This window comes from Somniosus microcephalus, chromosome 20 (genome assembly GCF_052327205.1).
Source record: "Somniosus microcephalus isolate GS21.2 chromosome 20, FLI_Smic_1.0, whole genome shotgun sequence".
Lineage (NCBI taxonomy): Eukaryota > Metazoa > Chordata > Chondrichthyes > Squaliformes > Somniosidae > Somniosus > Somniosus microcephalus.
Window position 1 is genome coordinate 56,923,568 of NC_141006.1, and position 24,322 is coordinate 56,947,889.

The 24,322-nt window shown below is 52.3% G+C and overlaps 1 protein-coding gene across 1 annotated transcript in view; it reads left to right on the forward strand.

The window, feature by feature from the left end:
* Positions 1-24,322, forward strand: part of LOC147103296 (uncharacterized) — a 91,635-nt gene that overhangs the window by 22,594 nt on the left and 44,719 nt on the right. The window contains exons 5-7 of the mRNA XM_085962761.1: positions 19,997-20,115; positions 20,922-21,096; positions 24,082-24,221. Of these exons, the coding sequence (XP_085818887.1) occupies positions 19,997-20,115; positions 20,922-21,096; positions 24,082-24,221 (434 nt within the window). The remainder of the gene's footprint in view (positions 1-19,996; positions 20,116-20,921; positions 21,097-24,081; positions 24,222-24,322) is intronic.

The following is a 24,322-nucleotide window of genomic DNA, read 5'->3' on the forward strand; positions in this document are numbered from 1 at the left end:
CCCCAGTCGCTCTCTCTCTTCCCCCCCAGTCGCTCTCTCTCTTCCCCCCCAGTCGCTCTCTCTCTTCCCCCCCAGTCGCTCTCTCTCTTCCCCCCCAGTCGCTCTCTCTCTTCCCCCCCAGTCGCTCTCTCTCTTCCCCCCCAGTCGCTCTCTCTCTTCCCCCCCAGTCGCTCTCTCTCTTCCCCCCCAGTCGCTCTCTCTCTTCCCCCCCAGTCGCTCTCTCTCTTCCCCCCCAGTCGCTCTCTCTCTTCCCCCCCAGTCGCTCTCTCTCTTCCCCCCCAGTCGCTCTCTCTCTTCCCCCCCAGTCGCTCTCTCTCTTCCCCCCCAGTCGCTCTCTCTCTTCCCCCCCAGTCGCTCTCTCTCTTCCCCCCCAGTCGCTCTCTCTCTTCCCCCCCAGTCGCTCTCTCTCTTCCCCCCCAGTCGCTCTCTCTCTTCCCCCCCAGTCGCTCTCTCTCTTCCCCCCCAGTCGCTCTCTCTCTTCCCCCCCAGTCGCTCTCTCTCTTCCCCCCCAGTCGCTCTCTCTCTTCCCCCCCAGTCGCTCTCTCTCTTCCCCCCCAGTCGCTCTCTCTCTTCCCCCCCAGTCGCTCTCTCTCTTCCCCCCCAGTCGCTCTCTCTCTTCCCCCCCAGTCGCTCTCTCTCTTCCCCCCCAGTCGCTCTCTCTCTTCCCCCCCAGTCGCTCTCTCTCTTCCCCCCCAGTCGCTCTCTCTCTTCCCCCCCAGTCGCTCTCTCTCTTCCCCCCCCAGTCGCTCTCTCTCTTCCCCCCCAGTCGCTCTCTCTCTTCCCCCCCAGTCGCTCTCTCTCTTCCCCCCCAGTCGCTCTCTCTCTTCCCCCCCAGTCGCTCTCTCTCTTCCCCCCCAGTCGCTCTCTCTCTTCCCCCCCAGTCGCTCTCTCTCTTCCCCCCCAGTCGCTCTCTCTCTTCCCCCCCAGTCGCTCTCTCTCTTCCCCCCCAGTCGCTCTCTCTCTTCCCCCCCAGTCGCTCTCTCTCTTCCCCCCCAGTCGCTCTCTCTCTTCCCCCCCAGTCGCTCTCTCTCTTCCCCCCCAGTCGCTCTCTCTCTTCCCCCCCCAGTCGCTCTCTCTCTTCCCCCCCAGTCGCTCTCTCTCTTCCCCCCCAGTCGCTCTCTCTCTTCCCCCCCAGTCGCTCTCTCTCTTCCCCCCCAGTCGCTCTCTCTCTTCCCCCCCAGTCGCTCTCTCTCTTCCCCCCCAGTCGCTCTCTCTCTTCCCCCCCAGTCGCTCTCTCTCTTCCCCCCCAGTCGCTCTCTCTCTTCCCCCCCAGTCGCTCTCTCTCTTCCCCCCCAGTCGCTCTCTCTCTTCCCCCCCCAGTCGCTCTCTCTCTTCCCCCCCAGTCGCTCTCTCTCTTCCCCCCCAGTCGCTCTCTCTCTTCCCCCCCCAGTCGCTCTCTCTCTTCCCCCCCCAGTCGCTCTCTCTCTTCCCCCCCAGTCGCTCTCTCTCTTCCCCCCCAGTCGCTCTCTCTCTTCCCCCCCAGTCGCTCTCTCTCTTCCCCCCCAGTCGCTCTCTCTCTTCCCCCCCAGTCGCTCTCTCTCTTCCCCCCCAGTCGCTCTCTCTCTTCCCCCCCAGTCGCTCTCTCTCTTCCCCCCCAGTCGCTCTCTCTCTTCCCCCCCAGTCGCTCTCTCTCTTCCCCCCCAGTCGCTCTCTCTCTTCCCCCCCAGTCGCTCTCTCTCTTCCCCCCCAGTCGCTCTCTCTCTTCCCCCCAGTCGCTCTCTCTCTTCCCCCCCAGTCGCTCTCTCTCTTCCCCCCCAGTCGCTCTCTCTCTTCCCCCCCAGTCGCTCTCTCTCTTCCCCCCCAGTCGCTCTCTCTCTTCCCCCCCAGTCGCTCTCTCTCTTCCCCCCCAGTCGCTCTCTCTCTTCCCCCCCAGTCGCTCTCTCTCTTCCCCCCCAGTCGCTCTCTCTCTTCCCCCCCAGTCGCTCTCTCTCTTCCCCCCCAGTCGCTCTCTCTCTTCCCCCCCAGTCGCTCTCTCTCTTCCCCCCCAGTCGCTCTCTCTCTTCCCCCCCAGTCGCTCTCTCTCTTCCCCCCCAGTCGCTCTCTCTCTTCCCCCCCAGTCGCTCTCTCTCTTCCCCCCCAGTCGCTCTCTCTCTTCCCCCCCAGTCGCTCTCTCTCTTCCCCCCCAGTCGCTCTCTCTCTTCCCCCCCAGTCGCTCTCTCTCTTCCCCCCCAGTCGCTCTCTCTCTTCCCCCCCAGTCGCTCTCTCTCTTCCCCCCCAGTCGCTCTCTCTCTTCCCCCCCAGTCGCTCTCTCTCTTCCCCCCCAGTCGCTCTCTCTCTTCCCCCCCAGTCGCTCTCTCTCTTCCCCCCCAGTCGCTCTCTCTCTTCCCCCCCAGTCGCTCTCTCTCTTCCCCCCCAGTCGCTCTCTCTCTTCCCCCCCAGTCGCTCTCTCTCTTCCCCCCCAGTCGCTCTCTCTCTTCCCCCCCAGTCGCTCTCTCTCTTCCCCCCCCAGTCGCTCTCTCTCTTCCCCCCCAGTCGCTCTCTCTCTTCCCCCCCAGTCGCTCTCTCTCTTCCCCCCCAGTCGCTCTCTCTCTTCCCCCCCAGTCGCTCTCTCTCTTCCCCCCCAGTCGCTCTCTCTCTTCCCCCCCAGTCGCTCTCTCTCTTCCCCCCCAGTCGCTCTCTCTCTTCCCCCCCAGTCGCTCTCTCTCTTCCCCCCCAGTCGCTCTCTCTCTTCCCCCCCCAGTCGCTCTCTCTCTTCCCCCCCAGTCGCTCTCTCTCTTCCCCCCCAGTCGCTCTCTCTCTTCCCCCCCAGTCGCTCTCTCTCTTCCCCCCCAGTCGCTCTCTCTCTTCCCCCCCAGTCGCTCTCTCTCTTCCCCCCCAGTCGCTCTCTCTCTTCCCCCCCCAGTCGCTCTCTCTCTTCCCCCCCAGTCGCTCTCTCTCTTCCCCCCCAGTCGCTCTCTCTCTTCCCCCCCAGTCGCTCTCTCTCTTCCCCCCCAGTCGCTCTCTCTCTTCCCCCCCAGTCGCTCTCTCTCTTCCCCCCCAGTCGCTCTCTCTCTTCCCCCCCAGTCGCTCTCTCTCTTCCCCCCCAGTCGCTCTCTCTCTTCCCCCCCAGTCGCTCTCTCTCTTCCCCCCCAGTCGCTCTCTCTCTTCCCCCCCAGTCGCTCTCTCTCTTCCCCCCCAGTCGCTCTCTCTCTTCCCCCCCAGTCGCTCTCTCTCTTCCCCCCCAGTCGCTCTCTCTCTTCCCCCCCAGTCGCTCTCTCTCTTCCCCCCCAGTCGCTCTCTCTCTTCCCCCCCAGTCGCTCTCTCTCTTCCCCCCCAGTCGCTCTCTCTCTTCCCCCCCAGTCGCTCTCTCTCTTCCCCCCCAGTCGCTCTCTCTCTTCCCCCCCAGTCGCTCTCTCTCTTCCCCCCCAGTCGCTCTCTCTCTTCCCCCCCAGTCGCTCTCTCTCTTCCCCCCCAGTCGCTCTCTCTCTTCCCCCCCAGTCGCTCTCTCTCTTCCCCCCCAGTCGCTCTCTCTCTTCCCCCCCAGTCGCTCTCTCTCTTCCCCCCCAGTCGCTCTCTCTCTTCCCCCCCAGTCGCTCTCTCTCTTCCCCCCCAGTCGCTCTCTCTCTTCCCCCCAGTCGCTCTCTCTCTTCCCCCCCAGTCGCTCTCTCTCTTCCCCCCCAGTCGCTCTCTCTCTTCCCCCCCAGTCGCTCTCTCTCTTCCCCCCCAGTCGCTCTCTCTCTTCCCCCCCAGTCGCTCTCTCTCTTCCCCCCCAGTCGCTCTCTCTCTTCCCCCCCCAGTCGCTCTCTCTCTTCCCCCCCAGTCGCTCTCTCTCTTCCCCCCAGTCGCTCTCTCTCTTCCCCCCCAGTCGCTCTCTCTCTTCCCCCCCAGTCGCTCTCTCTCTTCCCCCCCAGTCGCTCTCTCTCTTCCCCCCCAGTCGCTCTCTCTCTTCCCCCCCAGTCGCTCTCTCTCTTCCCCCCCAGTCGCTCTCTCTCTTCCCCCCCAGTCGCTCTCTCTCTTCCCCCCCAGTCGCTCTCTCTCTTCCCCCCCAGTCGCTCTCTCTCTTCCCCCCCAGTCGCTCTCTCTCTCTTCCCCCCCAGTCGCTCTCTCTCTTCCCCCCCAGTCGCTCTCTCTCTTCCCCCCCAGTCGCTCTCTCTCTTCCCCCCCAGTCGCTCTCTCTCTTCCCCCCCAGTCGCTCTCTCTCTTCCCCCCCAGTCGCTCTCTCTCTTCCCCCCCAGTCGCTCTCTCTCTTCCCCCCCAGTCGCTCTCTCTCTTCCCCCCCAGTCGCTCTCTCTCTTCCCCCCCAGTCGCTCTCTCTCTTCCCCCCCAGTCGCTCTCTCTCTTCCCCCCCAGTCGCTCTCTCTCTTCCCCCCCAGTCGCTCTCTCTCTTCCCCCCCAGTCGCTCTCTCTCTTCCCCCCAAGTCGCTCTCTCTCTTCCCCCCCAGTCGCTCTCTCTCTTCCCCCCCAGTCGCTCTCTCTCTTCCCCCCCAGTCGCTCTCTCTCTTCCCCCCCAGTCGCTCTCTCTCTTCCCCCCCAGTCGCTCTCTCTCTTCCCCCCCAGTCGCTCTCTCTCTTCCCCCCCAGTCGCTCTCTCTCTTCCCCCCCAGTCGCTCTCTCTCTTCCCCCCCAGTCGCTCTCTCTCTTCCCCCCCAGTCGCTCTCTCTCTTCCCCCCCAGTCGCTCTCTCTCTTCCCCCCCAGTCGCTCTCTCTCTTCCCCCCCAGTCGCTCTCTCTCTTCCCCCCCAGTCGCTCTCTCTCTTCCCCCCCAGTCGCTCTCTCTCTTCCCCCCCAGTCGCTCTCTCTCTTCCTCCCCCCAGTCGCTCTCTCTCTTCCCCCCCAGTCGCTCTCTCTCTTCCCCCCCAGTCGCTCTCTCTCTTCCCCCCCAGTCGCTCTCTCTCTTCCCCCCCAGTCGCTCTCTCTCTTCCCCCCCAGTCGCTCTCTCTCTTCCCCCCCAGTCGCTCTCTCTCTTCCCCCCCAGTCGCTCTCTCTCTTCCCCCCCAGTCGCTCTCTCTCTTCCCCCCCAGTCGCTCTCTCTCTTCCCCCCCAGTCGCTCTCTCTCTTCCCCCCCAGTCGCTCTCTCTCTTCCCCCCCAGTCGCTCTCTCTCTTCCCCCCCAGTCGCTCTCTCTCTTCCCCCCCAGTCGCTCTCTCTCTTCCCCCCCAGTCGCTCTCTCTCTTCCCCCCCAGTCGCTCTCTCTCTTCCCCCCCAGTCGCTCTCTCTCTTCCCCCCAGTCGCTCTCTCTCTTCCCCCCCAGTCGCTCTCTCTCTTCCCCCCCAGTCGCTCTCTCTCTTCCCCCCCAGTCGCTCTCTCTCTTCCCCCCCAGTCGCTCTCTCTCTTCCCCCCCAGTCGCTCTCTCTCTTCCCCCCCAGTCGCTCTCTCTCTTCCCCCCCAGTCGCTCTCTCTCTTCCCCCCCAGTCGCTCTCTCTCTTCCCCCCCAGTCGCTCTCTCTCTTCCCCCCCAGTCGCTCTCTCTCTTCCCCCCCAGTCGCTCTCTCTCTTCCCCCCCAGTCGCTCTCTCTCTTCCCCCCCAGTCGCTCTCTCTCTTCCCCCCCAGTCGCTCTCTCTCTTCCCCCCCAGTCGCTCTCTCTCTTCCCCCCCAGTCGCTCTCTCTCTTCCCCCCCAGTCGCTCTCTCTCTTCCCCCCCAGTCGCTCTCTCTCTTCCCCCCCAGTCGCTCTCTCTCTTCCCCCCCAGTCGCTCTCTCTCTTCCCCCCCAGTCGCTCTCTCTCTTCCCCCCCAGTCGCTCTCTCTCTTCCCCCCCAGTCGCTCTCTCTCTTCCCCCCCAGTCGCTCTCTCTCTTCCCCCCCAGTCGCTCTCTCTCTTCCCCCCCAGTCGCTCTCTCTCTTCCCCCCCAGTCGCTCTCTCTCTTCCCCCCCAGTCGCTCTCTCTCTTCCCCCCCAGTCGCTCTCTCTCTTCCCCCCCAGTCGCTCTCTCTCTTCCCCCCCAGTCGCTCTCTCTCTTCCCCCCCAGTCGCTCTCTCTCTTCCCCCCCAGTCGCTCTCTCTCTTCCCCCCCAGTCGCTCTCTCTCTTCCCCCCCCAGTCGCTCTCTCTCTTCCCCCCCAGTCGCTCTCTCTCTTCCCCCCCAGTCGCTCTCTCTCTTCCCCCCCAGTCGCTCTCTCTCTTCCCCCCCAGTCGCTCTCTCTCTTCCCCCCCAGTCGCTCTCTCTCTTCCCCCCCAGTCGCTCTCTCTCTTCCCCCCCAGTCGCTCTCTCTCTTCCCCCCCAGTCGCTCTCTCTCTTCCCCCCCAGTCGCTCTCTCTCTTCCCCCCCAGTCGCTCTCTCTCTTCCCCCCCAGTCGCTCTCTCTCTTCCCCCCAGTCGCTCTCTCTCTTCCCCCCCAGTCGCTCTCTCTCTTCCCCCCCAGTCGCTCTCTCTCTTCCCCCCCAGTCGCTCTCTCTCTTCCCCCCCAGTCGCTCTCTCTCTTCCCCCCCAGTCGCTCTCTCTCTTCCCCCCCAGTCGCTCTCTCTCTTCCCCCCCAGTCGCTCTCTCTCTTCCCCCCCAGTCGCTCTCTCTCTTCCCCCCCAGTCGCTCTCTCTCTTCCCCCCCAGTCGCTCTCTCTCTTCCCCCCCAGTCGCTCTCTCTCTTCCCCCCCAGTCGCTCTCTCTCTTCCCCCCCAGTCGCTCTCTCTCTTCCCCCCCAGTCGCTCTCTCTCTTCCCCCCCAGTCGCTCTCTCTCTTCCCCCCCAGTCGCTCTCTCTCTTCCCCCCCAGTCGCTCTCTCTCTTCCCCCCCAGTCGCTCTCTCTTCCCCCCCAGTCGCTCTCTCTCTTCCCCCCCAGTCGCTCTCTCTCTTCCCCCCCAGTCGCTCTCTCTCTTCCCCCCCAGTCGCTCTCTCTCTTCCCCCCCAGTCGCTCTCTCTCTTCCCCCCCAGTCGCTCTCTCTCTTCCCCCCCAGTCGCTCTCTCTCTTCCCCCCCAGTCGCTCTCTCTCTTCCCCCCCAGTCGCTCTCTCTCTTCCCCCCCAGTCGCTCTCTCTCTTCCCCCCCAGTCGCTCTCTCTCTTCCCCCCCAGTCGCTCTCTCTCTTCCCCCCCAGTCGCTCTCTCTCTTCCCCCCCAGTCGCTCTCTCTCTTCCCCCCCAGTCGCTCTCTCTCTTCCCCCCCAGTCGCTCTCTCTCTTCCCCCCCAGTCGCTCTCTCTCTCTCACCCCCCCAGTCGCTCTCTCTCTCACCCCCCCAGTCGCTCTCTCTCTCACCCCCCCAGTCGCTCTCTCTCTCACCCCCCCAGTCGCTCTCTCTCTCACCCCCCCAGTCGCTCTCTCTCTCACCCCCCCAGTCGCTCTCTCTCTCACCCCCCCAGTCGCTCTCTCTCTCACCCCCCCAGTCGCTCTCTCTCTCACCCCCCCAGTCGCTCTCTCTCTCACCCCCCCAGTCGCTCTCTCTCTCACCCCCCCAGTCGCTCTCTCTCTCACCCCCCCAGTCGCTCTCTCTCTCACCCCCCCAGTCGCTCTCTCTCTCACCCCCCCAGTCGCTCTCTCTCTCACCCCCCCAGTCGCTCTCTCTCTCACCCCCCCAGTCGCTCTCTCTCTCACCCCCCCAGTCGCTCTCTCTCTCACCCCCCCAGTCGCTCTCTCTCTCACCCCCCCCAGTCGCTCTCTCTCTTCCCCCCCCCCCAGTCGCTCTCTCTCTTCCCCCCCCCCCAGTCGCTCGCTCTCTTCCCCCCCCAGTCGCTCTCTCTCTTCCCCCCCCCCCAGTCGCTCTCTCTCTTCCCCCCCCAGTCGCTCTCTCTCTTCCCCCCCCAGTCGCTCTCTCTCTTCCCCCCCCCCCCAGTCGTGCTCTCTCTACCCCCAATCGCTCTCTCTCTTCCCCCCCCAGTCGCGCTCTCGCTCTCTCTTCTCTCCCCCCCCCAGTCGCTCTCTCTCTCTCTCTCTCTTCCAACAGCAACATGCCCTCGAAAAAGCCTCGGCACCGCCGGGCGCTCCAGCTAGTATACTTATAAAACATCTTAGGATTTTCCTTTATTTTGCTTGCCAGTGTTATTTCATGGCCCCTCCTTGATCTCCTAATTTCTTTTTTAAGTATCCCCCTGCACTTTTTATACTCCTCTAGGGCTTCCTCCGTCTTTAGCCTTTTGTATCTGCCAAAAGCCCTCCTTTTTTTCCTAATCCATTCTCGTATTTCCCCTGACATCCAAGGTTCCCTGTGGTTTTTGGAACCACCCTTGACCTTTACGGGAACATGTTGCCATTGTATGATCTCAATCTCCCTTCTGAAAGCCTCCCATTGCTCCGATGCGGATTTTCCTACAAGTAGCTGATCCCAGTCCATTTTGGCCAGATCCTGCCTTATCCTATTAAAATCGGCCTTCCCCCAATTTAGAACCTTTATTTCCGGCCCATCCCTGTCCTTTTCCATGACCACCTTAAATCTCACCATATTATGGTCACTGTCACCAAAGTGCTCACCTACTAGCACTTTTTCCACTTGGCCGGCCACATTCCCTAGAATTAGGTCCAGTACCACCCCCTCTCTTGTAGGACTTTCTACATGCTGGCTCAAAAAGCTCTCCTGGATGCACTTTAAGAATTCTACACCCTCTGAGCCTTTCACACTCTGACTATCCCAGTTAATATTGGGGAAGTTGAAATCCCCCATTATTATTACCCTATTATTTGCACATTTCTCTGAGATTTGCCTACATATCTGTTCCTCTATCTCCCCCTGACTGTTTGGAGGCCTATAGTACACTCCCAGCAAAGTGCTTGCCCCCTTTTTGTTTTTAAGCTCCACCCATATGGCCTCATTAGAGGAACCTGCTAATATATCATCCCTCCTTACTGCTGTAATTGACTCCTTAATTAATATTGCGACACCCCCTCCTCTTATACCTCCCCCTCTGTCTCGCCTGAAGATTCTGTACCCCGGAATATTGAGCTGCCAGTCTTGCCCCTCCCTCAACCATGTCTCCGTGATAGCAACAATATCATACTCCCATGTGTTTATCAACACCTTCAGTTCATCCACCTTATTTGCAAGACTCCTTGCATTAAAATAGATGCCATCCAGCCTTGTCCTTATATATTTGCCCTGTCTACCAAGCTGACTTGTTTTTTTCTCTATAATTGGCAGCACATCACCCCCTATTTCAGCTCCCCTCTGTATCCCATCCCCCTGCCAAGTTAGTTTAAACCCCCCCCCCCCCCCCCCCAACAGTGCTAGCAAATCTCCCCGCAAGGATATTTGTCCCGCTCTGGTTCATGGGTGACTTTAATCTACATATAGATTGGGCTAACCAAATTAGTAACAATACTGTGGAGGAAGAATTCCTAGAGTGTATACGGGATGGTTTCCTGGACCAATATGTCAAGGAACCAACTAGAGATCAGGCCATCTTAGACTGGGTATTATGTAATGAGAAAGGATTAATTAGCAATCTTGTTGTGCGAGGCCCCTTGGGTTGGAGCGATCATAATATGATAGAATTCTTCATTAAGATGGAGAGTGAAGTAGTTGACTCAGAGACTAGGGTCCTGAATTTAAATAAAGGAAACTACGATGGTATGAGGCGCGAGTTGGGTAAAATTAATTGGGGAATGTCACTCAAAGGGTTGACGGTGGATAGGCAATGCCAAACATTCAAAGATCACATGGATGAACTACAGAATTTGTTCATCCCAGTTTGGCATAAAAATAAGACAAAAAAGGTGACTCAACCGTGGCTAACAAGGGAAATTAGGGATAGCATAAGATCCAAGGAGAGGAGATATAAATTGGCCAGAAAAAGCAGTAAACCTGAGGATTGGGAGCAGTTTAAGATTCAGCAAAGGAGGACAAAGGGATTAATTAAGAGGGGGAAAATAGAGTATGAGAGTAAGCTTTCAGGGAACATAAAAACTGACTGTAAAAGCTTTTATAGATATGTGAAGAGAAAAAGATTGGTGAAGTCAAGCGTAGGTCCCTTGCAGTCAGAATCAGGGGAATTTATAATGGGGAACAAAGAAATGGCAGACCAATTAAATACATACTTTGGTTCTGTCTTCACAAAGGAGGACACAAATAACCTCCCAGAGATGTCGGGGAACATAGGGTCTAATGAGAGGGAGGAACTGAATGAAATCAGTATTTGTAGGGAAATGGTGTTAGGGAAATTGACGGGATTGAAGGCCGATAAATCCCCAGGGCCTGATAATCTACATCCTAGGGTACTTAAGGAAGTGGCCCTAGAAATAGTAGATGCATTACTGGTCATCTTCCAAAATTCGATAGACTCTGGAACAGTACCCATGGATTGGAGGTAGCTAATGTTACCCCACTATTCAAAAAAGGTGGTAGAGAGAAAACGGGGAATTATAGGCCGGTAAGCCTGACATCGGTAGTGGGGAAAATGCTAGAGTCCATTATAAAAGATGGAATAGCAGAGCACTTGGAAAACAGTGACAGGATCGGACAAAGTCAACATGGGTTTACAAAAGGTAAATCGTGCTTGACTAATCTACTGGAATATTTTGAGGATGTAACTGGTAAAATAGATAAGGGAGAACCAGTGGATGTGGTGTATTTGGACTTTCAGAAGGCTTTCGATAAGGTCCCGCATAAGAGATTAGCGTGTAAAGTTAAGGCACATGGGATTGGGGGAAAGGTATTGACTTGGATAGAGAACTGGTTGGCAGACAGAAAGCAAAGCGTTCGAATAAATGGGTCTTTTTCCGAGTGGCAGGCAGTGACTAGTGGGGTACCGCAAGGATCGGTCCTAGGACCCCAGCTATTCACAATATATATTAATGATCTAGATGAGGGAACTAGATGTAATATCTCCAAGTTTGCAGATGACACAAAGCTGGGTGGGGGTGTGTGCTGTGAGGAGGATGCCGAGAAACTCCAGTATGATTTGGACAGGTTGGGTGATTGGGCAGAAGCATGGCAGATGCAATATAATGTGGATAAATGCGAGGTTATCCACTTTGGTGTCAAAAACAGGAAGGCAGATTATTATCTGAATGACAATAGATTGGGAGAAGGGGAAATGCAATGAGACCTGGGTGTCCTTGTGCACAGTCGCTGAAGGTAAGCATGCAGGTGCAGCAGGCGGTTAAGAAGGCAAATGGTATGTTGGCCTTCATAGCGAGAGGTTTCGAGTACCGGAACAAGGATGTCTTGCTGCAGTTGTACAGGGCCTTGGTGAGGCCACATCTTGAGTATTGTGTGCAGTTTTGGTCGCCTCATCTGAGGAAGGATGCTCTTGCCATGGAGGGAGCGCAGCGAAGATTCACCAGACTGATACCTGGGATGGCAGGAATGACGTATGAGGAGAGATTGGGTCGATTGGGCTTATACTCGCTAGAGTTTAGAAGAATGAGAGGGGGTCTCATTGAAACTTATAAAATTCTAACAGGACTAGACAGACTTGATGCAGGAAGGATGTTCCCAATGGCCGGGGAGTCCAGAACCAGGGGTCACAGTCTAAGGATAAGGGGTAAGCCATTTAGGACAGAGATGAGGAGGAATTTCTTCACCCAGAGAGTGGTGAACCTGTGGAATTCTCTACCACAGAAGGCAGTAGAGGCCAATTCATTAAATATATTCAAGAAGGAGTTAGATATATTTCTTAAGGCTAAAGGGATCAAGGGATATGGAGAGAAGGCAGGGGACAGGGTACTGAATTTGGATGATCAGCCATGATCTCATTGAATGGCGGAGCAGGCTCAAGGGGCCGAATGGCCTACTCCTGCTCCTATCTTCTATGTTTCTTCAAGCTGGTGGTGACCTGCACTAGTCTTTCACCCGGGTTTCTTAATTTTAAAAGAGAAATGGGTTAGGTGCATGTTAACACCTGCTCTTTGACTGCAAGGGTGTTGATAATCTGATGGCATCAAGCCTTGCCAGCTGTACCTGTGAAGGCAAATTGATGCCATTCAGAGAGCTCTGGAGCAATTAAATCAATGAACCAATTCTGGGCACCACACTTTAGGAAGGATGTCAAGGACTTGGAAAGGGTGCAGAGGAGATTGATTAGAATGATACCAGGGATGAGGGACTTATTACGTGGAGAGACTAGAGAAACTGGGATTGTTCTCCTTAGAGCAGATAAGGATAAGGGAAGATTTAATAGGGGTGTTCAAAATCATGAAGGGTTTTGAGAGAGTAAATAAGGAGTTTCTAGTGGCAGAAGGGTCGGTAACCAGAGGACACAGATTTAAGGTAACTGGCAAAAGAGCCAGAGGGGAGATGAGGAGAATTTTTTTTTACGCAGCGAGTTGTTACGATCTGGAATGCGCTGCCTGAAAGGGTGGTGGAAGCAGATTCAATAGTAACTTTCAAAAGGAAATTGGATAAATACTTGAAAAGGAGAAAATTGCAGAGCTATGGGGAAAGAGCAGGGGAGCGGGACTAATTGGATAGCTGTTTCAAAGAGCTGGAACAGGCACAATGGGCCGAATGGCCTTTTTCTGTGCTGTAAGGCTCTGCAATTCTATGAGTGAAGGAATGGCAGAAAGATTTACCACTGGAACAAAAACATAAAAGCAATGTACTGTGAATCAGGGAATGCAAAACTTGTATCTGATGAAGATATCCTACTTTATGCAGTCCAGTGGACATCTGGGGTTTAGAAAAATGAAGCATAGCTCCTTTCTCATCCTCAGGACTTCCCAATCAATTACTTTTTGAAGTGTAGTCACAGTTATTATGTGGGTAAACGTGGGCAATCATTTTACACACAGCAAGTCCCATGTACAGCGATGAGCCGAATCCGCAGATAATATGTTTTGCAGGAGGAAAGTTGGCCAGGACATCAGGAGAACCCTCTTGCTCTTCTTCTAGTAGTGCCATGGGATTATTTACCGCCACCTGAAAAGGCAGACGAGGCCTCGGTTTAACACCTCTGACAGTGCAGCACTCCCTTAAATTGAATTATCAGCGTAGACTTTGGCTTAAATCCGAAACCTTCTGACTTAGTGTTGAGAGTCTCACCGTGGAGCCAAACATGGACTATTTAGTGCTGTGTCTGTTAGATCCGTGGTTCAGTGGATAAAGAATTACACGGATGCTGTACATAACAAACAACAGGTCTTTACTGGAGGAGGGTCATCTCTAGACTGGAGTACAGAGGCATGCGCACAGCTTATATACCGGTGTGGTTACTGCCGGTACTACAGTATACAGGAGCTGTAAAAAGTAGTTCTGACTTAAAGCACATACACTACAATTCCTCCCTTTTTAGATTAATAATACCCCCTTAATATTCAAATAACAATTACATTTTTACATGTACATTCAATAACAAAAAGTCCATTTATAGATTCAGTCTTTGGGGCGGCTTCCTGACCCTTTCGGGATAGCGCCTTTCCGGAGGTTCTTGTTCTTGGTGCAGAGGCGATTCTGACCCCTTTTCATCGGGTAGTTCATCGGGTTCCACTGCTACTGGGTCTGAAGTAGATGCTACCGGTATGTCGGGTTCATCCCCAGGTACTCGAGACATGGGGTTGACGCCTTCCTGTGACGCTAAGATCTGATCGACGTGGCGTCTCACAATGTTCTCCCCGACATCCACTGTGTACATTAATGGCCCCTGCCTTGTACATATCGTTCTGGGTTGCCACTTCTCTGTTCGATAGTCACGGGCCAAGACTGGTTGCCCTACATTGAAGCTCCTTGTCGGCTTCTCGTTGATGTGTTGGAATTGTTTGTCCTCAACATTTCTTCGCACATTTGGTCTGAGCAAGTCCAGACGAGATCTCAACCTTTGGTTAAAGAACATCATGGCCGGGGTCTGGTTGGTAACTGCATGTGTCGCGTTTCGGTCGGCTAATAAGAAATTGTCCATCTTATGCTGTAGTGGAATTTCCTCGTCGCACATGGCCTTTATCGCCTTCTTAAAGGTTTGTACGAACCTCTCAGCCAATCCATTGGTGGCTGGATGATACGGGGCGGATGTGTAATGCCTTACCCCATTCCTTTTCATGAATTTTTGGAACTCGTCGGACAAAAACTGTGGTCCATTATCAGAGCAGATCTGCTCTGGCAAACCGTTTCTGGCAAATATGGTCCGTAGGACTGCAATCGTTTTCTCTGTAGTGGTTGAAGACACCTTTATCACCTCAGGCCACTTTGAATGAGCATCCACTGCTATTAAGATTGAGTCCATGAATGGACCAGCGAAATCAATGTGCACCCGTTGCCATGGAGAGGAGGGCCACTCCCATGGGTGTAGAGGGGCATGTGGTGGTGCATTTTGGACCTTCTGGCATCCTAAGCAGCTCTTAGTTAGGTCTTCGATTTGTTGATCGATTCCCGGCCACCACACATAAGCCCTAGCAAGGCTTTTCATTTTCACTCCCCCCAGATGGCCTTCATGTAGCTCCTTTAGCACTCTCTCCCTTAACTTGGGTGGAATCACCACTCTGGATCCACACATCACTGTCCCCTGGCATACTGACAGCTGTTCTCTTCTGGATGAGAATGCTGGCAACAGTGAGTCGCCATGTGTTGGCCATCCCCTCACCGTCAATTCATATACCCATGACCGCGTCGGATCATTGCGGGTCTCCTTCTCTATATCCGCGTTTGTTACTGGCAATCGTTCAATTATCGACGAATAAAATATCTCGATAGGGTCCACTGCTGGTGCTTCCTCCACCGTAGGCAGTGGCAGGCGCGATAGCCCATCAGCGTTCCCATGCTGTTTCGTGCCTTTATATTCTATTTCATATTGATTCACCCCTAGAAACAGGGACCATCTTTGTAACCGCTGTGCAGTCATTACTGGCACGCCCTTCTTAGGATTAAAGATGGAGACAAGTGGTTGGTGGTCAGTCAGCAAGGTGAACTTCTGCCCATGCAGATAATGGTTGAATTTTTTTACTCCCCATACAAGGCTGAGGGCCTCCCTGTCAATCTGGGCGTAGTTGCGCTCAGCTGAGGTTAGTGACCGAGACGCAAAGGCCACTGGCCTCTCCAACCCGTCTGGGAATTTGTGCGACAGCACCGCTCCAATGCCGTAGGGTGATGCATCACATGCCAAACGAATTGGTAGTGCTGGGTTGAAATGGGCCAACACCTCTTTTGATGTGATCAATTCTTTACACTTCTGGAAAGCTCGTCTACATTCGTCATCCCACTCCCATGCTACCCCTGTTTGCAGTAGGGTGTTCAGCGGGTGTAGTACCGTGGACAAATTTGGTAAGAACTTGTGGTAATAGTTTACCAGCCCGAGGAACGACCTCAGTTGTGACACATTTTCCGGTGCTGGAGCCTTGACTACTGCCTCAATCTTGTCAGGGGACTTATGTAACCCCTCTTCATCAATGACGTGGCCGCAATACGAGATCTGTTTCTGGAAACACTCACACTTGTGGCGATTAGCTCGTAGCCCATATTCCTTTAATCTGGCAAGCACCTTCTCCAAGTTAGCGAGGTGATCACCGTCATTTTCGCCCGTGACCAAGATGTCGTCCAAATAACACTGGGTCCCTGGAATCTCTTGCAGGACCTGATCCATCGCCCTTTGCCAGATAGCCGGAGCCGAGGCTACTCCAAACACCAGCCAGTTGTATTGATAGAGACCTTTATGGGTGTTGATCGTAAGGTAATGTTTCGAAGCTTCTTCTACCTCCATTTGCAAGTACGCCTGGGCTAGATCAATTTTGGTTAAGCGTTTACCACCAGATAGCGAGGCGAAAATATCCTCAATTCGTGGAAGCGGATATTGCACCGTGTGAAGGACTGGGTTCACTGTCACCTTAAAATCCCCACAGATGCGGACCTTCTTTGGTTCCCCAGGCGTATTACTCAACGACCTCTTCATTACAGGGACGATGGGTGTAGCCCACTCGCTCCAGTCCACTTTGGACAGTACTCCTGAACGTTCCAACCCTTCCAGCTCTGCTTCAACCGCTGGTCTGATCGCATAAGGCACTGGTCTGGCCTTCAGAAACTTTGGGCTTGCATTATCCTCTATTTTAATTGTTGCTGTTATTCCTTTTTGTACTTCTCCTGTGGAGATTTCTTACTGTTGGTTTTCTTCCCAGACCTGCAGACTCTTGCTATGTGTCCTGCTTTCCCACACTGTCTGCACACTTGGTCCTTGAACCAACAATCTTTCTGGTCATGTGTTGTTCTGCCGCAGCGATAGCACTTCCCTGTTCCACAGGTCATTTCATTGGTGCCGTATTCTTGCGGTCTCCGTTGTATCTCTGCAGCGCCCCTTGCGGCTGCTTTGTGTGATACTGCCATATTGAAAGCTTTGTCCAGCGTAAGGTCCTTTTCTGATAGAAGCCGTTTCTGGGTTCCTTCACTTTGTAGCCCACACACAAACTTGTCCCTTAACGTGTCTGCTAGTCCCGCTCCAAACTGGCAGTATTTCGATAGCTTGCGCAGTTCCGTTAGGTACTCAGCATTGCTTTCGTCTTTGTGTTGGTTCCTTTTATGGAACTTAAATCATTCTGCTATCAGCAGCGGTGTGGGGCTTAAGTGGTCCTGTAGGATTTCTACTATGCTTCCAAAATCCTTGTTTACCGGCTTCTCTGGGGTTATTCGATTTCGCAGTAACCCATAAGTTTTTGCACCCATGGAATTTAACAGAACCAGTGCTTTATTAGCATCTGGCACTTCATTCGCCCTGCAGTACACATCAATACGTTCCACATATGTCGCCCAATCTTCGACTTCATTGTCGAACGTAGAGATACTGCCACTCTTCGGCATCCTTGGTTGTGCGTTAACTATCCCCAATGGCGCCTCCTGCGCTTCCCCTTCTTCTCCGCTGGCACAAAATGGCGTCTCCCGTGCTTTCCTTCCTTCCTGCGCTCGCCCGTCTTCTCCGCTGCTCCTTCGCAAAATGGCGTCTCCCGTGCTCTTCCTTCTTCTCCGCGCTCAATGGCCTCTCCCTGCTTCTCCGCGGCTCAATGGCGCCTCCTGCGCCCTCCCTGCTTCTCCGCGGCTCAATGGCGTCTCCCCTTGCTTCGCCCCGCGGACCCTGATCAGCCCGTGATCCCTGGCTGTGCTCAACGCGTTCTTTTGATATTTGTCGACGCCGCTCAGTCTAGAACCCGGCTGTTTCTTACCCTCTCTCTCTCCGGTTTGCAGTATTTTTCCTCGACGCCGCTCGGTGATCAATCCCCGGCTGCGCCCTGCTCTCTTCACCCTCTTTCTTACCCCGTCGACGCTGCCCGGCTCTCTCTCTCTGCCGTCGGTCGGCTCCAGCCGCCGCTGCTCGGGAAGGGTCTGCTCTGGACCTGTCGTCGGTCTCTTACTGCTCGTTGTGGCTGGGGAACCAAGCCCGGCTCTCCACAGCCTCCCCAGCGAAGTTGGATCTCTGCCTGACTGCTGGGCGGCTGCTCGCGGTCGACGCCCGTGTTCCTGGACTCGACTTTTTTTTTGTTTAATGTTGCAGGTAGATTCGCATCAACACTCGTCGCCACTGTTAGATCTGTGGTTCAGTGGATAAAGAATTACATGGATGCTGTACATAAACAAATAACAGGTCTTTACTGGAGGAGGGTAATCTCTAGACTGGAGTACAGAGGCATGCGCACAGCTTATATACCAGTGTGGTTACTGCCGGTACTACAGTATACAGGAGCTGTAAAAAGTAGTTCTGACTTAAAGCACATACACTACAGTGTCACTCAACTTTCTTCTATAAGAAGGAGCTGGATGAGTACCTAGATAAGAGCAAAACTGAAGGTTAAAGGGAAGAATACGGACTGAGGTGTCTAAACACATCTGAACACTGCCTTTAGGAGCTCGAGCAAGTTATATGTAGTATGTAGCCAGTCAGTGCAGAATACAGCGGGTGTGTTACAGGGAGAGCTCAAGGCTTCGAATAACATCAGCAAAATACTCCAAAAATTCCTAGTTTTTACTGCACACAAGAATAGACAGGTTTTGCCTGTGTTGGCAAAGTGTGGTTGTTCTGGCAAGATTATTCATGTAATGAAACTCCCCGAGAGGATTCACTGGGAAAGAGGGGGCTGAGACTCGGACACCGAGCAGGAGTTGGAAGAGGTGATTGAAAGTGAGGAGGCTTTTAAAGGTGCGGACAGATGTAGCAAGGCGGAGAGGTGCTTCACCCAAGTGACCAAAGTACAGAAATCAAATCTCATCCCAGCGATGCTTAGACTTGTACAGTGATTTGCCACAATCTTTCTCTAGAAAAAGGAAGGTTGAGGGGTGAACTAATAAAGGTTCGATAGGGTCGATGTGGAGTGGATGTTTCCACTTGTGGGGAGACCAGAACTAGGGGCCATAAATATAAGCTAGTCACTAATAAATCCAATAGGGGATTCAGGAGAAACTTCTTTACCCAGAGAGTGGTTAGAATGTGGAACTCGCTACCACAGGGTGCAGTTGAGGCGGATAGAATAGATGCATTTAAGGGGAAGCTAGATAAGTACATGAGGGAGAAAGAAATAGAAGTTTATATGCTAATAGGTTGAGATGAAGTAAGGTGAGAGGAGGCTCGTGTGGAGCATAAGCATAGCACAGACTGGTTGGGCTGAATGATCTGTTTCTATGCTGTAAATTCTATGTGAAAGATCATATTATTTGCATGTCTTTTTTATAACACTCCAGGAAGTATTGCAAGTAACAGCTCTAATTACAGCCAAACAGGTTCTCCAGCTGCGAGTCAGGTGATGTTTTAATTGCTCCACAGCCACAGATCGAAGGAATTCCTCACAAAGCCAAACCATTCTTAAAAAAAAACAATCCTTTCCGACTAAAATCATGTGAGAATTAAAATCAAAACAGCAGCACTCCATCACAATCACAAAAGTACAATGTCGAATTTCCTGGAAAGTATGAACACATCACACATCTCCATCAAACATACAGATCTTCACAATGGGACAAAGCAGTTCCTTCAAATCAAAAGAACAAGAGCTGCCAATTAAATCAAGCAAACAAACGCGGGATGAAACCTAAAACAGAAGCAAAAACATTGCGGATGCTGGAAATCTGAAACAAAACCAGGAAATGCTGGAAACACTCAGCAGGTCAGGCAGCATCTGTCGAGAGAGAAACCACGTTAACGTTTCAGGTCGATGACCGTTCATCAGAACTGGTAGCGATCTGAAACATGAACTCTGTGGTTTTTCTCTCCACAGATGCTACCTGACCTGCTGAGTTTTTTGTTTTTATTACAGAATAAGACCTCCCAACTCACCGAGCAGAGCAGGGCTGGGGCGAGTCCAGTGACTTTTCAAAATACAGGAACCTCTTTATTATCCGGCACCAACGGGACCGGCGTGATGCCGGTTTATCAAAAAGTCTGGATTACAGAGAGGTATAGTTAAAAGGTACGAGAGCTCCGTACACAGCAACAAATCCAGGCTTCCCTGTTGCTTAGCAACATGTGCAGGAACTCCGGCCACAGACCAAGCGTCCCTGTTGCTTAGCAACAAGTGCACGAATCCCAGTTACACAGCCACAGATCCAGGAACGGCCACTAATATGAAGTAAAACTTACCTGAACCTACTCCTGAATTTTGCCGGTTAACAGAGTTTTCTGTAACCCTGTACTGTGAACAGTTCTGGTCTCCGTATCACGAAGAAGGATATAGAAGCACTGGAGAAGGTGCAAAAAAAATTTACATGGTTAGGTATCAGGAAGTATTGAACAGGCTGGGGCTCTTTTCTCTAGAAAAGAAAACACTGATAGCAGTCTTTAAAATTATGAAGGGGTTTCGATAGAGTAGACATAGAGAAAATGTTTCCACTTATGGGGAAGTCGAAAACTAGGGGCCATAATATAAGATAGTCACCAATAAATCCAATAGGGAATTCAGGAGAAACTTCTTTGCCCAGAGAGTGGTGAGAATGTGGAACTCGCTACCACAAGGAGTAGTTGAGGCGAATAACATAGAAGCATTTAAGGGGAATCTAGATAACCACATGAGGGAGAAAAGGAATAGAAGGATATGTTAATCGGGTGAGATGAAGTAGGGTGGGAGGAGGCTCGTGTGGAGCATAAACACTGGCATAGATCAGTTGGGCTGAATGGCCTGTTTCTGTGCCGTAAATTCAATTAACTCGCGATGAGCAAAGACGCCCAAACCTGCACCCCAGGTGAGTGATGACGCCTGTAGCCGGTCCCCTCTCTGGAGTAGATCAACTCCTGACTCTCTCCTTTTCTATCTCCCATCTCTCTCTCACGATTTAGATCATCGTTTACGACAAGCCGAACTTCTCCGGTTTTCAGAGAGAAATCAGTTGCGACGTGTCCGATTGCTTGTCATGGGTGTTTCCTGCTGTCATTTCGATACGGATTATTCGAGGATGGTAAGTCCAATGCAGACACTTCACAATTGGCCACTTACAAACTATTTTTTTGAGGGTATGTTAACTACTAATCCTCTACCACCACTGATATTCTCCCCTTGTCTCTCTTCCTCAATGTAAAACATTAATTATTTTTAATTTGGTATTAACTTTTAAGGAGGTTAAGTTGGGCCATGTAGCACCCATTTTTCAGGTGCTATGTGGCCTCCCAGGGCCCCAAAATGGCGGGCAGGAAGCATGCATGTGCTCCCGGCCAGAACGTGTGCTGCCGCCATATTGGTAAAGGATAAACAGGAGGCATCCTTAATCCAGGCCTGAAACAGGAGTTAGACCGTCTATATATGCAAATAGAACTGAGGAGTTTGAGGGAAGGCCTAATTGAGGTGTATAAAATTATGAGGGGCCTAGATAGACCTATTTCCCTTAACAGAGGGGTTGATAACCAGGGGGCTTAGATTTAAAGTAATTGGTCGGAGGTTTAGAGGGGATTTGAGGAAAAATCTTTTCACCCAGAGGGTGGTGGAGGTCTGGAACTCACTGCCTGAAAGGGTGGTAGAGGCAGAGACCCTCATCACATTTAAAAAGTACTTGGATGTGCACTTGAAGTGCCGTAACCGACAAGGATACGGACCAAGTGCTGGAAAGTGGGATTAGGCTGGATAGCGCTTTGTCAGCCGGCACAGACAAGATGGACTGAATGGCCTCCTTCTGTGCTGTAAATTTCTATGATGAACAATGACCCTGTCACTGAGAGTTCATGTGATTGCAAAAAGAAACGCCTGTGGCCTTGTTCTGACCTTTCTTAGCTGGGTGGCCTACGAGAAGCCGGATTATAAAGGGAAGAAATTCATGTTTGCAGAGGAGGATGTAGTGTTGGTGGACCCCTGGTCAGAGGAAATTGGAGAGGAGACCGAAGATCCTAACTCCAAGCAGCCTCCTACCAAACCCATCGTCATCGGCTCCCTCAGGAGAGCGGTCAGGGTAAGAGAATCTGGAAAAAGTATTTCCTTTGTGTACTTTATATAAAAAAAAAATTTTTTTCTTAATTCTCAGAATGTGGGCGTTGCTGGCAAGGCCATATTTATTAGCCATCCTTCGGTGCCCGGAGAAGGTGGTGGTGGGCCTTCTTGAACTGCTGCAGTCCGGTTATTCTTTGTATCGATTTGATGCAACTTGCTAGGCCACTTCAGAGGGCATTTAAGAGTCAACCACATCGATGTGGGACTCTAGTCACATATAGATCCAGACCGGCTAAGGACGGCAGGTTTCCTTTCCTTAAGGGACATTAGTGAACCAATTGGGTTTTTATGACCTTCCTGGCAACTTCGTGGTTACTTTTACTGATACCAGCTTTTTATTCCAGATTTTTTTAACTGAATTCAGATTCGCAAACTGGCCTGGTAGCATCTGAACTCGTGTTCTCTAGACTACTGATCCAGCAACATAAAAGCTGTATAAAGAGATCCCTAACCTTTATAAGATATAAGCGTCTGAAACCCTGAGGTGTCTTGCTGCCTTGGAATGATGCTCTAGAGCAAACTTTGCATTTGGTCAGAGTTTCAAGTGTGATTGTGGATTGTCCAGTAAATCTTAGCTTCATACTGTAAAGACGCTCCTCTAAAGTGACTCGTGTATAATAAAACCCTCCACTATCCGGCCCAAAGCAAATGTAAATAATCTATGACGACGGCAGCAACAACTTGCATTTATATAGTGCCTTTAATGTAATAAAACGTCCCAAGGTGCATCACAGGAGCGTTATTGGACAAAATTTGACACCGAGCCACATAAGACGACATTGGGATAGGTGACCAAAAGCTTGGCCAAAGTGGTAGGATTTAAGGAGTGACGAGAGAGAGAGATAGAGGTAGAGAGGGGGAGATGTTCCGGGAGGGAATTCCAGAGCTTAGGCCCTAGGCAGCTGAAGGCACGGCCACTAATAGTGGAGCGATTCTAATCGGGGATGCACAAGAGGCCAGAATTAGAGGAGCGCAGAGATCTCTGAGGGTTGTAGGTCTGGAGGAGGTTACAGAGATAGGGAGGGGCATAACAAAAGCTAGGCAAGTTGAGAGTTAAATCAAGAAGCACTTTTTCACACAAAGGGTAGTGGCAATCTGGAACTCTCTCCCCAAAAGGCTGTAGATGCTGGGGGTCAATTGAAACTTTCAAGCCTGAGATTGATGGGTGAGGGTGTCGAGGGATATGGAGCTAAGGCGAGTTAATGGAGTTAAGATACAGATATACAGATCAGCCATGATCTGACTGAATGGTAGAACAGGCTCGTGGACCTGAATGGCCGACTCCTGTTCTTATGACATTTGATTTTGATACGTACTGACTGTTTCACACACTACCAACACTGCACACAAGAGGGAGCAGGAGACTGTTTGAAAGATAGCAAAATACTGCGGATGCTGGAAATCCGAAATAACAACAGGAAATGCTGGAAACACTCAGCAGGCCAGGCAACATCGGTGGAGAGAGAAACAGAGTTAACGTTTCAGGTCGATGACCTTTCATCAGAACTGGGAAAAAAAGCAGGAAATGGAAAGCAAGTTCAGGGGCTGGGAAATGGGGAAGGGGATGAAAGAACAAAAGGGAAGGTCGGTGATAGGATAGAAAGCAGGAGAGATTAAGAGACATTGAGCGATATTAAGAGATATTCAAGGCAAGAGGAGGTGGAAATGGGACAGGTTAAGGAACAAAGGATGGCTCTAGATGGGGTGTGAATTGCGCTGGCAGAATGAAGGACAGCTGAAAGGAGGGAAGAAAAAACAAAAAATGTGGCTAAAAAAAAGAAGAAAATATATATGTGCTAGGGGCCGAGGTTATGATCTGAAATTGTTGAACTCGATGTTGAGTCCAGAAGGCTGTAAAGTACCTAATCGAAAGATGAGGTGCTGTTCCTCGAGCTTCCGCTGAGCTTCCGTGGGACAATGCAAGAGGCTGAGGACGGTGAGGTCTGAGTGGGAGTGGAGCGGAGAATTAAAGTGACAGGCGACCGGAAGCTCGGGGTCATGGAAAGCAAGTTTGGGGGCCGGGAAATAATGTTTGAAAGAGACCGGGATGTTGGCGAGTGCAGGAGCGCAGGACTGGGCTACGAGCAGGTGACTGCCTACCCCTTGGTGAGCTAAGGCACCATCCACCACAATGACCTGTAGCTAACACAATCCTCCCCTCGCTTCAATCCCCAAACCGCGACTTAAATTTCTAATCTGATACACAAGTATGGCAGTAGTTTCTCTGTCCCAATGTCCGCCATGCTGGTACAAGGCCTCTGTTGAAAGGCTGTCCAGAAGTGATAAAAAGCTGGCTGCACTATAGTGCTGGGTCAGTGAAGTTAGGTATCTGCAAAGTGAAATCCCCAAACTACGGGTGTGATACAACAACGACTTGCATTTATATAGCACTTTTAACGTAGTAAAATGTCCCAATGTGCTTCACAGGAGCGATTATGAAACAACATTTGACACCGAACCACATAAAGAGTTATTAGGACAGGTGACCAAAAGCTTGGCCAAAGAGCTAGGTTTTATGGAGCGTCCGTTCAAGGGTGATGTCAGGAAGCACTTCTTCACATGAAGGTTTAGTGGGAATCTGGAAAACTCTCCCCCAAAAAGTTGTTGAGGCTGGGGAGGTCAATTGAAAATTTCAAAACCGAGATTGATAGATTTTTGGCAGGCAAGGGTAATAAGGGTTACGGAACCAAGGCGGGTGGATGGAGCTAAAATACAGATCAGCCATGATCTAATTTAATGGCAGAACAGGCTCGAGGGGCTGAATGGCCTCCTCCCGTTCCTATGCTTCTGCAAAGCAGTGCAAGCGACACATACAATTGCCCCCAATAACTGAACCAGAGTAAAGTCTACGAGAAGGTGATCCATTGAAAGTAGCTCCATTCTTACCGAGCTTTGTTACTCAGAGTAATTCCACGACGCATCATTTCTTTGGGTTGTTGTATTTCAGGACTACACCACACCACAAATATCTTTGTACCCAGAGGCCAACGGAGAGGGGAAGAAGCTGACATTTTACGGTGAATCCGAGGATATTCGGATATTCGGGTATCCACCAAAAGCGACCTCCATCATCGTGAATTCCGGACTGTGAGTCTCTTGGCACTGTTGTTAAAGGGTCTCATTAGATGACTGTATTGATGGCTCGGTTGGTTTAACTGTGTCCCAAGTGCGTTGCTGAATGTTCTTTC